The sequence below is a fragment of the Charadrius vociferus genome, unplaced genomic scaffold (assembly GCF_000708025.1).
Source record: "Charadrius vociferus isolate BGI_N301 unplaced genomic scaffold, ASM70802v2 scaffold214, whole genome shotgun sequence".
Lineage (NCBI taxonomy): Eukaryota > Metazoa > Chordata > Aves > Charadriiformes > Charadriidae > Charadrius > Charadrius vociferus.
Genome location: NW_009647955.1, coordinates 311,254 through 324,215, shown reverse-complemented (window position 1 = coordinate 324,215; position 12,962 = coordinate 311,254). Strand labels below are relative to the sequence as shown.

At 40.7% G+C, this 12,962-nt stretch overlaps 1 protein-coding gene across 1 annotated transcript; it reads right to left on the bottom strand.

The window, feature by feature from the left end:
• Positions 1-658: 658 nt before the first annotated feature.
• RNPEPL1 (arginyl aminopeptidase (aminopeptidase B)-like 1) lies at positions 659-11,348 on the bottom strand. The gene is made up of 10 exons (XM_009883329.1): positions 11,196-11,348; positions 10,367-10,518; positions 9,816-9,932; positions 8,398-8,633; positions 5,937-6,050; positions 4,787-4,899; positions 3,721-3,829; positions 2,045-2,272; positions 1,596-1,738; positions 659-931 (listed from the first exon to the last, which is right to left on the bottom strand). The coding sequence occupies exons 1-10, from the start codon at positions 11,346-11,348 to the stop codon at positions 659-661; spliced, it is 1,638 nt and encodes a 545-aa protein (XP_009881631.1).
• Between the last annotated feature and the right edge of the window lie 1,614 nt (positions 11,349-12,962).

The following is a 12,962-nucleotide window of genomic DNA, read 5'->3' as shown; positions in this document are numbered from 1 at the left end:
ATATATAAAAAGCATTATTATTATTTAGCTACCTGGGAGCAGGGGGGAACAGGAGCTATTTAAAATTAGTTTCTTAATTATTTAAGCATTAGTCCCCTATCTCCCCAATCACAATACCTCTGTCACAGTAAGGAGCATAACATGAAAACGTGTTTGCTGCTACTGACAATTCCTGAGTCTCTCCTTTGCAGAACTTCAGCCCAAATATCAGGATAATGGCAGCTTGACACTTATACACTCCCCAGCAACATACACACAGCAAGTAGGACATGCCTCAGTGGCCTCAGACAAAAAAAGAAAAAAAAATTTAGAAAAAAAAAACCAAACCAAACCACCGACCAGCAAACTTGGAGAAACCAACCAGAAGAGCCTCAGGAAAGGGAACTATCCACTTTCCATGGAGAAGCAACTGCCCTGGAGTCCCTGCCCAGTATAAACTGAATCAAAACATCCATTCCACAGATGAAGGAGATCGCTGAAACCTGGCAGTGTCACAAGCTGGATACTTGAAGGCACATTTGCTTTGTGTTTTCGGAGAGAAATCCAGTTACAACAACACACTGCAGCTGCAGGGCTGAGGAAAAGGAGGCGACACTTGGCATCTTTCTTCTGTTCCTGTCCCCATTTTCAAACTTCATGGCTGACATGAGCTGGTGATCTAAGCAGACACATTAACATCCCTGAGTGAAATGGCACCGTTTGTGGCCTCTGAGACTTTGTCCTCAAGCACCATCGCTGGTGTGTCTGTAGTGACTGCTGTAGTGTCTATGGCAGGAAGCGGATTCAAGCCCTGTGATAAGATCTGTTGGATGGTTTTTCGCAAATTGGGGTGCAGCTGATTTTGGGTCTGGTAAAAAATTTCTAAGGCAAAAGACTTGAGGGTGCCAGTGCAAAGGTCCTCATAAAGTGGAATCGTGTACATCCGAGACATCTGCAAAAAAGGAAAACTGGATAGTATCATTTCAATAAAAGACAAGAGGTTCAGCTACACTCCAACAGCCCTGAATGACTTCAGACTGGAGACAAGCAACACATTTCACCAACAGTCGAGTGTATTCTAAATAAGTTTAATGCAAAGGTTTTTATGAATTATAATTAAAAAAACATTTGCTCTCTAAGACTGAGCTACTTTCCCAAATAACAGAACTATTTTTAAAAGGCCAAGAAGAGGCCACAGTGAACATATGCATTAACCTTTTGCTCCTGCAGAATAAAAACTACTGAAAGGACTTTGATGATCCCTAGCTTTGCTTGAAGTGTAAATATTCAAACAATTGCATGATTTAGTAGTGTGAAAATTTCTGGCCTGGAAAAGCCAGGGCCTTCTAAAAAGCAACACAGAAAGTACACTGGGCAGAGCTGGGACAAGGGTATTGAGTTAGGCTAGAAAAGCAGAGGTTATCTGTAGGCATTTCAAATTACATCTGCCCATTCCTCCCCACCCGCTAGCAGGTGAGCCATGCTCAGCCCCTTCGCAACACACCTGGTCTACACTTGGCCAGGAAGCAGAAGTTCCAGGGTCTTTCACGTCGCATGTCTCATGCACATGTCTCATGCACTGAGAGGTGCAGTGATTTTAATCCAGCAGTTAGTACCTGGTTTTCCAAGAAGCGACGGACTTTGTAAAGGTCTGGATAATAGTCATTTCGGACTACAATCTGCAACCAGCGGATACGGATTTCTGCATTCATGGAGTCCAGCTGAGAGGAGTAACATTCCGAAAGCTTTTTTATCACCTCTGAAGAGACCACATACACAGAGAAAGAACTATGACCTATTTTGTCAAGTTTGAGGGTCATCAGAGAATAACGAATCGTAAAACCACAGAATCATAGAATGGTCTGGGGTAGAAAGGACTTTTGAAGATCCTCTAGTTCAACCCCCCTGCCACGGAGGCAGGAACATCTTTCACTAGATCAGGTTGCTCAAAGCCCCATCCAACCTGACTTTACATGAATAGTAACATCAACAAGGGGTAGGGCTCTTTAGAATTCAATTAATTATTCCAAGAATACTTTTCTACTATCCTGATAAGAGTACTCACCATGTGGCAGTGGTGACCCATCCAGCAATCTGTCCAAGAAAAGGACAGTTTGGAACGTTCTCCATTTAGTGAGGTCAACGCTGCTGGCAGCAGCAGCAGAGTCCAGAGGCTCTGTGGTCCAGAGTTTGAAGAGCGACTCCACTGGTCTGGTCAGACTGGATCCCTGAGATAAGTCTGGCTCAGCTAACGGAGGTCCTGTAGCATTGAGCCAACGTTCAAACTCCAGTCCTGGAATGAGGAGCACCAAAAATGTCGAGCAGGAGTCTCTGCAGGTGGCTTGGCTGCCTCAAGGTTCTGGACTGCTTCTAGCACAGTTAAGAGAGGTTCTAACAACAGCAAATCAGACCAACCTGTAGTTACAGCGACATAACAGTCTTAGCAGCCTTATTGGGCTAGTCTACACTACATCTGGAAGAGTGCCAGCAACACCTCTCCAAATTGAACCATGAGTTTTCCAGAGCTCAACATTACAGAAAGTACAAGAAACACACATGCTCTTAAGAGAGCCAGGCTAACAAGTATCTATGATCAAACTATGTTCTAATACGAGATTTTTTTGCATTTCTCTTTCTCAGAATTTTGAGGAAGACTGAAGAATATGGGGAAAACTTGCTTCGCAATTAGGGGAAAAAAAAAAAAAAAAAAGGAAGGTGAGAGGGCTGACTAAACTCCTTCTACCCACAGTAAAGCTAAGTAATTTTCAGTTTATTTATACAATCAATAACTAAAACAAAAAATAAGTTTCTCCACAAGCAGCAGAGCTAGCAGAGCCTGGTTTCCAATAGAGCTCCTCCCCTTGACCTTTTACCACCTCAGCACTTTCCTAACCCTTGGCAATACTTCCCGTTCCACACCATCTACCCTAAAACTCCTCTCTCCTGCATCCCCTATTAGCCAGGCAAAAGTTATCACGTGCTGTGGTTAACTCATTAGCCAACTAATGTGCCAAATAAAACATACAACTGCTGAGCTCAGGCTGCAGCTTTTCCTACAGTACTATCACTCATCTACATCTCTTCACAGGGAGTTTCCACAAAGCCTGTAGGAATGTAGTATCCTCAAAAGTTGTACGCCGCCGCCGGTCTGGTTTAAACTGACCCATGGGTTCAATAATTACTTGCAAGGGTGGACACATGGCAGAACATCAGTCTCATTTAAGCAAGTGGGCTAATAAGCACCTAGTGGATTACAGACCTTTCATAAATCCACCAACAGCAATAAATAGGGGATATAAGGGAGGGTGAAACATTATGGAAGAGATTTTATATGCACGGATAGGACCTTGCGAAAAGTTCCAGTTCTCAAATCATGTTTTCTGTAATTAAAACAGGTGAAATTTCAAAGTGTGTTCACCATTTCCTTGCATTTGAGCACATGTAAATCTCACATGCACTGATCGTTCTGTCTGCAGTGTGAAAGATGAGTTCATGAGAAAGTTAACTGAAGGCCACTCAGCTGATTAATGCCAAAATCGTCAGCAATTTAAGATGTTCTCATTCCCCAACATGGAGGCAGTAACAACAGATCACGACAATCATTTCTATCACTAACGTCTGGCTGTTGCCAAAGGATTTTGTTTACCTTAGCATTTTCTTATGCATCCTCCAAGCCAAACACAAAATTTATCATCCAGATTTTCTACAGTGCTTACAGTTAAATAAAAGTAAATTTCCTACCTGCTTTGCTCTCAACACATTGCTCTTTCAGCTCTGGAAAAAAATTCAGAAAGGAATCCAGGAGATCTTGAGCCACAACGCTGGTAAATTTGTACTTCTCAATGTAGGCCTGAAACAGTAAAAAGGATAAATTTTGGTTAGGAGAAAGACAGCTTCATTTCAATGCAGAACATCTTCATGCAATACAAAAAAATAGAGATGGAATAGTGAGAAAAAGTATTTGGAAGGTTTAAAAAAAAAAAAAAAAAAAAATCAAGAAAAATATTCTCCCTCTTCCTAGATGAGGAAAGCACCATAACAAGAAAAACCTGGGTAGCTGCAAATACATTGACAGCTGAGTACGGGGGGCAGTTCTAATACAGATCACAGATACGTTAACATATCAAGGGCAGGAAGGTTTCCTTGTACTTGACACTAGTGGCAAGTCAGAACACAGCTGGCCACTGTATTATTCACTGATAGATTATGGGCTAGAGTCATACTTACATAAATAAAGATAAGATAGAATGGGGACTGGATGGGAAGAGGAGATGAAAAAACATGCATGCAGCAAAAAGAAAAAGCAATGTGTTGTGTCACTTTTCAAAAAACAAGCTAATAGCTGACACCGTTCTCTATAGGTTTTGTAAATGTGCTCCAAGACACCAAACCTGCCCCAAGGTAGGAAACCATGCCCTTTGTCACCCTGGCTAAAAAACCCACAAGCTGTTACTGTTTAGTAGCGAATGAAGTCACAACATTCCAGTCACAGATAATCTATGCTGAAACAGCTTTCTAATTATTTGGAGCACAGAACAAGAGGTAACAAAAACACACTACTCCTCTGTATTTGGCACCTGAGAGTCCGAGATGAAAAAACAGCACAAGCACATTCACTTAAGAGAAATCTGAAGAAAAATGTGTCACACATAGAAAGAAACATTTGGGATGACGGACAGGCCCACACCATTCTTCCATCTCAGGAACATTTGTATTCAACTTTACCCCTATCAATTAGCTACAGTGACAAAACCTGAAAAAAACCAGCTCTAGATCTCAAGAGAAACATGTGCTTATTTACACTCACTCTTAGGAAGGAGTCAAAGTGTCTTGGGTCACCGCAGAGCTGGGACAGGTAGTAAACAAAGCAGTAGCCTTTCTCATAGGTGAAGAGGTTCATTAAATTACTAGGATTTACACCTGAAAGAAGAAAACAATGTTATAAGACACTTTAATGAGGACACTCATTTCCAACCCTTGTATGTATACAGACCCCTTAGAGATCGCTGAATCGAGATGCAGTGACTTAAAAACAAAACAAGCCTGTTGTCAGTACGTTTAATTTACTGCACTAAATTAAATGGAAGCAGTCCAAACATACTGGCTGGAAAAAAAGTGGGGAAAAAAAAATTAAAATCAATCATTGTAAGCTAAGTATTAATTCCCTATGGAACAAGTCACTTCAAATTAGAAGTCACAGAAAACACACCGGGAATCTGAAGACAAATTTTTTATTTTTTTTTTTCCAGTGACAAACTCGGTTCAGGGAATCGCCACACCACAAATTTTTAAAGATATCAATGTAAGATAATCACTACTTATTCCTTTTTTGAGACTTCCAATATCATATCCACTTGCATTTTAGGTTGTTTTAAATATCATCTAGATTGAAGACTGCGTCACACCACCAATGGTGACAACAGAACAAGAGAACTATGAAAGAAGCAGCTACATGACGCTGGAGTGCAGACGTGCATTGGCTCAGGGGACAAGCGAACAGCCTCTGCACAGCTCAGTCAACAGGACAGCAAGTACATATGTTTGCCTGTATGCTTATGCATACATACATAGTTCTTACATGAGCACAAAAAAAGAGGAACATTTAACAGCACAGGATTTTATTTGATGTTTCCAACTATTTTCATTATAAACTATTTTATTTTACATATTCAGAAGCTTGAAACCACACAGCTTTCAAGGCGGTTTTTCACACTCCGTTTCTGCCCAGTGAGTCTGTTCTGTTCTTAAACAGAACAATATTTATAAAGGTGAGTTAGTCAACTTTGAAGAAAACATCAAGGCAAGTTTCCTTATTTACTTTTATACTAGTTTACAAACTAGTATTTCTTTTTTTCTTTCTTTTATAAAGGATATGTAAAAATTAATCTTTTTTTCATTATATTCCAGCATCAATATACAGAAGTTTTGCGTACAGCAGCTTCAGCCGAAAGCAATACCTGGCTCCAGTTTAACCTGAAGCTTGCTGACTGGGTTGTCTTCTCCAAGGAGCTTCATCTGTCTGTGGAGAGCATCAAGGCGGAACGCAGTCTCCAAACATGTGAAGGCAGCTCCTACCCCAGAAAGAAATATATTAGTTGTGGGAAAATGACTAGCAAAACCGGACTTGTGCAGAACTAGCACAAATACACTTTCAATAGCTTTTATTTTGTAAAAGACACAATAGCGAGACAGAATCACAGTAATATAACGGCAGAGAAACTTAAAGTGTAAAAAATCCTTTCAATTCATAATGGAAGTCAGAACCTAAAACAGTGTATTTATGCATTCTGATTATGCAGCAGGTTCAGCTGAAAAACAAAGCAGCATGTAAACTATGCTAAAGTTTACATCCCTGACATATCTTATCAGCTTTTGCAAGATAAGCAAAGCAGCATTGGAATAAGTATTGCACAGGTACCTTTCAAGGAGCAATCAAATGCTACAAAAGAAGTAATGTCACTGGTAGAATAGGAGACACGCCATTCCATATTCAGTGCCAAGGACATTACTAAGAGAATGTCACCTCTTGGGGTGAAAACAGAAAAGGATTAGATTTAGTTGGTATATTACAGATCCTGTGGATCTTTTCTAAGCTTTATCTAGCATCCTACCCACATTGTACCATACGATTTTCACCTTCCACTCATTAGGACTTCTTTTACAGCTGCAACTGGGTAGGCTACTCTTTCTCTTCTATCTAACTGAAGTGTAGAATGTTCCATGCTTTCAAGCCAAACTACCTATATTAAACTGGTGAGTCGAGAGACCTTTCCTATGCTCTTGCAGATGTAAAAAGCTGTGGAAAATGGATTCTCAGATTCAGAAGATACTTAACATACAGCACTGTTAACACTTTAGCTTTCTTTGCTAAGTCTTCAACAATAAGGCTTGTTACATAGATACAATTTGAGAGTCTCAATGTACCTACGGAGGAATCTGATACAAGCAAAATGTGAATTAAGAACCAGGATATATTTGGAAGATAGAAGAACCTGTACTGGTAGAGAAAGGGGCAGATGTACTTCACATGGGAAAGCAAGAACCAGGATGGCCAGTGTTAAGGGCAATTACTTCAAGCTACAAACAGGGAGGATTAAGCAAGATCCAAGAGGTGTGGTGGTCACGGGACTCCAATTTCTGTAAACAAGGTCATTACAAAGATGCCTTTTTATTAACAGCAGAAGATACTTCAGAAATTACATCAGAAATTATAAGACTTAGATCAGAGGTTTGTCCTAGAAACAAAATAGAATGCAAAAAGACCTTATGAATGAGTGGCACAGGGAAAGGCATTTCTTAGTTTCCTGAACAATTGCTTCTTGAAATAATCAGTTCTAAATTTCAATAGAATAGACCAAAATCGGCAAGGATCTTGCCCTATGTCAGAGGGACGGACTAAGATGGGATAAAGAAGAGGTCAGTATCTTCCGGACTATTCATCTTATTGCAACGTGTGCAATGTAATGTGCCTTATAAGAACAGTCCACTCAGAATTACTCAACATAAAACAGCATTCAGAGACATATAATATAGATATATATCCATATACACTCAGAACACTTCTTTCCCTGAGCTTCATTATCATCAGTTCATCTCCAAAACCAATATAAATGAATAAAAACAAAGGCATCCTTTTGAACACTCCCACTGCCAAGATTTCCAGGAATTTTTCCAAGATTGTTTAGAGTGCACACGTGAGAATACACATGGTACAGGCTTTTAAGAACATAACAGAACAAACTAGAGAAATGTATGTTCCCATTATTCACTTCAATAAAAATCCAATTCAACTGAAAAGCAATAGGAATGCTTTACTACTTAGATATTCTAAGACAGTACCATACAACCGATCTGTGAAATTCACTGATATAAGCAGTCAAAGGCAGGGCCGTATAGTTCTACAGGAAGCTTCAAACAGATAGACAGCTACGTAGATGTGTACTACTTTTTTTTTTTTTTTTTTATAAGAGCTATTGCCATCATTCTTTCCAACAGCAGGTAGCTACTAACTGATCGGGATTAGAAAGACACTTGTTCAGAGGATAATTATTTCACAATGTAACCATAAGATTTCTTACATCTTCCTCTGAAAGATCCTCTACTCACCTTGCTCTGACATATGAACACCTGCTTGGTACCCAAAAGTAGTTCTAAAGTCCCTACAAACATCCTTACAAAGCCTGCACTAACACACCTTGTTCAAAGACCCTATTACCATATCTGGTACTGATTCCACCCAAAGCCAAGACAACATGAGACCCTAAGTATCCTGATGTTCAATGCAAAGTTTGGGGATGTACATGCTCAGGAAACAGAAAAAGAAAAGTAGCTCCCTACAGACTTTTGAGCTCCTGAGGCAAATATACTCTCACTTATGGGTTAAACACATCATAAGGAGTAACATTTCTGCAGCTATACCATAGGTCTCAGTGGTGATCCGGCGCTGGGCATATGTGGCTAGCCCCTCGCTCAGCCACATCTCCTCCCATGTAGCATTGGTGACTGCGTTTCCAAACCAGCTGTGGGCAACTTCATGAATGACGTCAATGATCAAAAACTCATCACTCTCCAGAATGGAAGAGATGATAAAGGTCAGGCATGGGTTTTCCATGGCAACAATAGGGAAGGATGGAGGAAGAAAAACAATGTCATATCTGAAATTAGGGAGAGAGAAGAAAGGAGAGAATAAATAGGTAAATTACATCTACTTCAAAAGACATACACAGAAACATTTTTTTTCTTTTCCTTAGGGAAGGCTCTTCTGAGAGTTTTTTGTGTACTTCAGAAACAAACTTTCTAGATCAATGGTGCTTAATTCTTCTGATCAGGGGATCACAGAGTTTATTCTGTTGGCCAAGGACCTGCTCACGTTTGGATGTAAGACTATACAGTCTTTTCATGTGCAGCATGTCCAGCACTTCCCAGCGCATCATGTTCCCTTCAAACACGCAAACTCATCACAAGTTGTATATTTGAGAACCAGAAACACTAAGTTTACATATGCTACCCATATACACAGTGTCAAGTCCCCAGAGGCTTCCAGGAAAGAGAGAGGCTGGGAAGTTATCAAATGAATTAATTAATTTGGTGTACCCACAGTGTCAGCAAAACAACTCTAGTCTGTCTGCTTCAGAATGTAACAATACTATTTGTTTTGTTTTCTAAATTTCTCCATCAATGATCAGCACTGCCACACTGGGCCTTGTTCTCAGACCATTTCAAGCAACATTTTTTAAGTTAACAACACCATGTTCTTCCTGCTTACATTTAGCAAATAAATATAGGAAGCCTTTGCAAACATTTTCTCCCATCCAAAGAACGAAAACATTCTCTCAAAACCATTCTCTTTTACTACATAGCCAAGCTTAACTTCAGAAACTATTAATGTTGGTTTTGGGGACTAAGACTCTCAATGACTCTGTACCGAGTCGGGTTTCCAAGCACCCTCAGACATACATGTATCACATGTTAAGTACATTATGTAAAAATAAATAAGACAAATAAAACTCCCATACATTTTAAATGACGTCCAGCCCAATATTGGACTTGCATCACAAAACACTATACTATAAAGACCTTCACTCCTCAGGGAAGATCCACTGTTTAGAAACCTCCAGGACTGCCCACCATACCAGGCAAAACACCACCATGCCTCCACGGTCCTCTCTGCCACTTGCAGAGACAAAACTCCAGAGTTTGTTTCCAATACTACAGTGCTGTCAGTTGAGAGGCTCATTTGTCCCGCTATTGCTAGCGTAGGGAGAAAGCACGATCATTTCTCAAGATTGTTTTATTTTGTCCCCATTACACATTCCTGGGAGACTTACTGAACTCACCTTCCCCATATATATGGGCCATACAGACTCTCTGCAGCAGTCAGCCAGCGCTCAACCATGCCAGAAAGCTTGCTGATGGCTGTTGGCAGCAGACAAGGCTCTGCCCACACTCTGCTCCTGTCAGAAAACAGAAAACATCAGGTGATACTTCAGCAAACTGAATTATCTCTTAGAAAAAATAGCCTGACCACACTTCCACGTACAGTAATAGTGCTAAGAGGTCTCACACCAGACTCGGGCCTTCTTTAGGCTAACACTCAATGGATACATGACAAGAAATAATCAGAGATCCCTGAAATCGCTTTAAGGCAACAAGGCAAGTAGCTGTAATGATTACAGGGGACAACAAGCAACATTTATGAAAGAGGGAAATATCTTTACCAGTGCAGTGCGATGCGGTTCTTTACACCCAACTAAACCTCAAACTCTCTGAACAGCCACAGCTCATGGTCCCAACTGTTCCCTTGTCAATGACTCTAAACTATTTACTGCTTATAACCTGAAGCACTGTAGAGACACAAAAAGCAGAATCGACTCACTGCAAATCTTACCTTGGACCTATGTCTGCATGTATAAGGTCTCCTGCCACCAGGGCCACTAGATAGGCAGGAACTGGATATTCCATGTAAAATTGATATACGCCTTCCTCTTCTAAGTAGGTACTTTGGGTAGCACTCATCAACACCTGTATGCCTGCTGGAGCCTGGAAGACCAACATCGTACACATCAACTCACTAGATGATCACAGCTGAATGACTACACTACAGATCTCTCTTTTTTTTTTTTTCTTCTATGCCTGGATGTACGTTAAAAACAATAATTTAGATAACGCAAAAGATAAGATTTCTGTGGGGTTTCTATACCACAATCTACCCAGCCTGTGAAAACATATCAACCAAAAATATTACTCCTCTTACACTGCATGGGTTCTTACACCAGCTCCCCCCCAATACTGCCCACATATCAAATCATTTCACCCACACAAAATGCAACATTATTTGATGCTGCTTTCATAAAAATTTGGGGTGGGGGTGTAAGGGGGTGTCTTTCAAGAATTGAAAAAATATGGTTGAGTATTATCATCAATAACCACTACTGGAAGTGACCAGCCAAATTCTCTCTTTCATATTATCCATTTTATGGTTACTCTTTCAGGATTGAGTATGGGGAAGAGCCAAGCATAATAGGCAAGAGTTGCCTTCGTGGCAGTACACTGATTCTGGCCAAAGAACCAGAAGGGGATCTAGAAAAAGCCAGTATTTTTTATAACGCTAAATGTCACAATGAATATTTTATACCATACGTACATAGACAATGTAACTATGCTTTCACAAGTTAACAGCAGCTAAGTGCTCCATGAACCATTTACCATGAACTTACCTTGACAGTAGCTGAATAGGTACATTTCACTGCTGGTGTGTCAAAGCAGGGGAAGAAAGACCGGTTACACACTGAGTGGCCCTGCGTGAAGACAAACGGCTTGGCATTGCCATACGTCAGTTCTGGATCCAGCCACCAGATCTGTTGAAACATGAGGGTGGTGAGGCACTGGAACAGGTTGCCCAGGGCAGTTGTGGCTGCCCCATCCCTGGAGGTGTTCAAGGCCAGGCTGGATGGGGCTTTGAGCAACCTGGTCTAGTGGGAGGTGTCCCTACGCATGGCAAGGGGGCTGGAACTAGATGATCTTCAAGGTGCCTTCCAACCTAAACAATTCCATGATTCTATGACGTGAAGAAGAGGTGAAGGAAAGGGATAAAAATCACAAGGATGAACTGCGAAAAAAAAACAAAACCTGAAATCAAGTGGATTGTGGGGGAAAAGAAACACCTCAGCTGTTTGGCTCCCCGGATGAATACTTGGCACAGGACACATTTCTAACAATACATCTTTCTACTCTTGTTTATTTGCCGTAACTACTCAGAGTAATTTCTCACTGTCTGAACACTGAGTGGTGCCACACAACATAGTGCCTTCCAGCCACTCGCTATTTCTATCAATTTGCTTGGTTAATACCAAGTCCCTACCAAATATCCAGACAACCTTCTTCTCAGAGGGAATACTTTGAATATCTTTATGTTTTTAATTCAACAAGAACAGGAGTAGCAGGGCTCAGGTAGCACAAGCTGCCCCCCAAACAAAATAGACAAACCAAAAAACCCTGAGGCTGAGCAGTGTACACAACATTATCTCTGACCCTGACACTGCCCTGCTGGCTGAAGCATCAAACATTTTGACACTATGCAAAAAAAGTCAGAATATGTAAGAAACATCTGGTCAGTGACACTGGAGGCCTCTTTTTACAGAGCGGATAAGGAGATTCTGGGTGGTCACCAAAAAAAAAAAAAACCAAAACCAACAAAAACCACCACTGTGCATGTCAATTTGAAGTATCAAACAGCGAATAAATCACAAGTCAGACGCTCAGCAAATAATTAGAATAGATTAAGAATAATATGAAAGAGTGCAGTTACTTGCCTTTTTGGTTTTTCTGTTTCAAATGTAATGTTTATGCTTCCACATGCTCCCTGTCTCCAACTTTGAAGTGACGGAACAATTTTAAATAAGGATTTTCTTGTAATCCTAGAACTCTGGAGCTGAACTTTTACGGAAAATATCTAATATTGTGAAACTTGCAGTAAAGTTGGAACCACTGGAAGTCTTGGGAACAGTCAAGCACAAGGAATAAAACTTCTGAGTCTGCTGAATTCTTAGATCAAAGCAACCAATAAATCTGGATTTGGGGAACAGCAGTTAGCGCAGACACTAGTTCAGTTCTGGTCCTCAAGAGAAAGCAATGAAATACTTACATAAGAGAAGGCTGGGTACTATGCCTGGTCTGGTTTTAACAACATACTACAATTCTGTCTCCTAGTTAACCTCTCTGTGTTCTGGAAGTCAAAGTTTTCTCTCTCTCCCTCTGTCCTCTAAGGTTATTCTTTGTTATCTTCTTCCCTTGCCTTTAGACCCTTCTCCTCAGACGCCAATGTTCTCCTCTCCCAACTCATCCACTTCAGCAGCACCCCTGGGGATCAGTGAAAGGTAAGGAAAGGAAACAGACTGTCAGCAGCTTTCAGTTATTCGTATAGCGGTTCACACTTACACTGGCAAGTGGGTTTTTTTTAGGTGGGAGGCATTTTTATCTCAGAG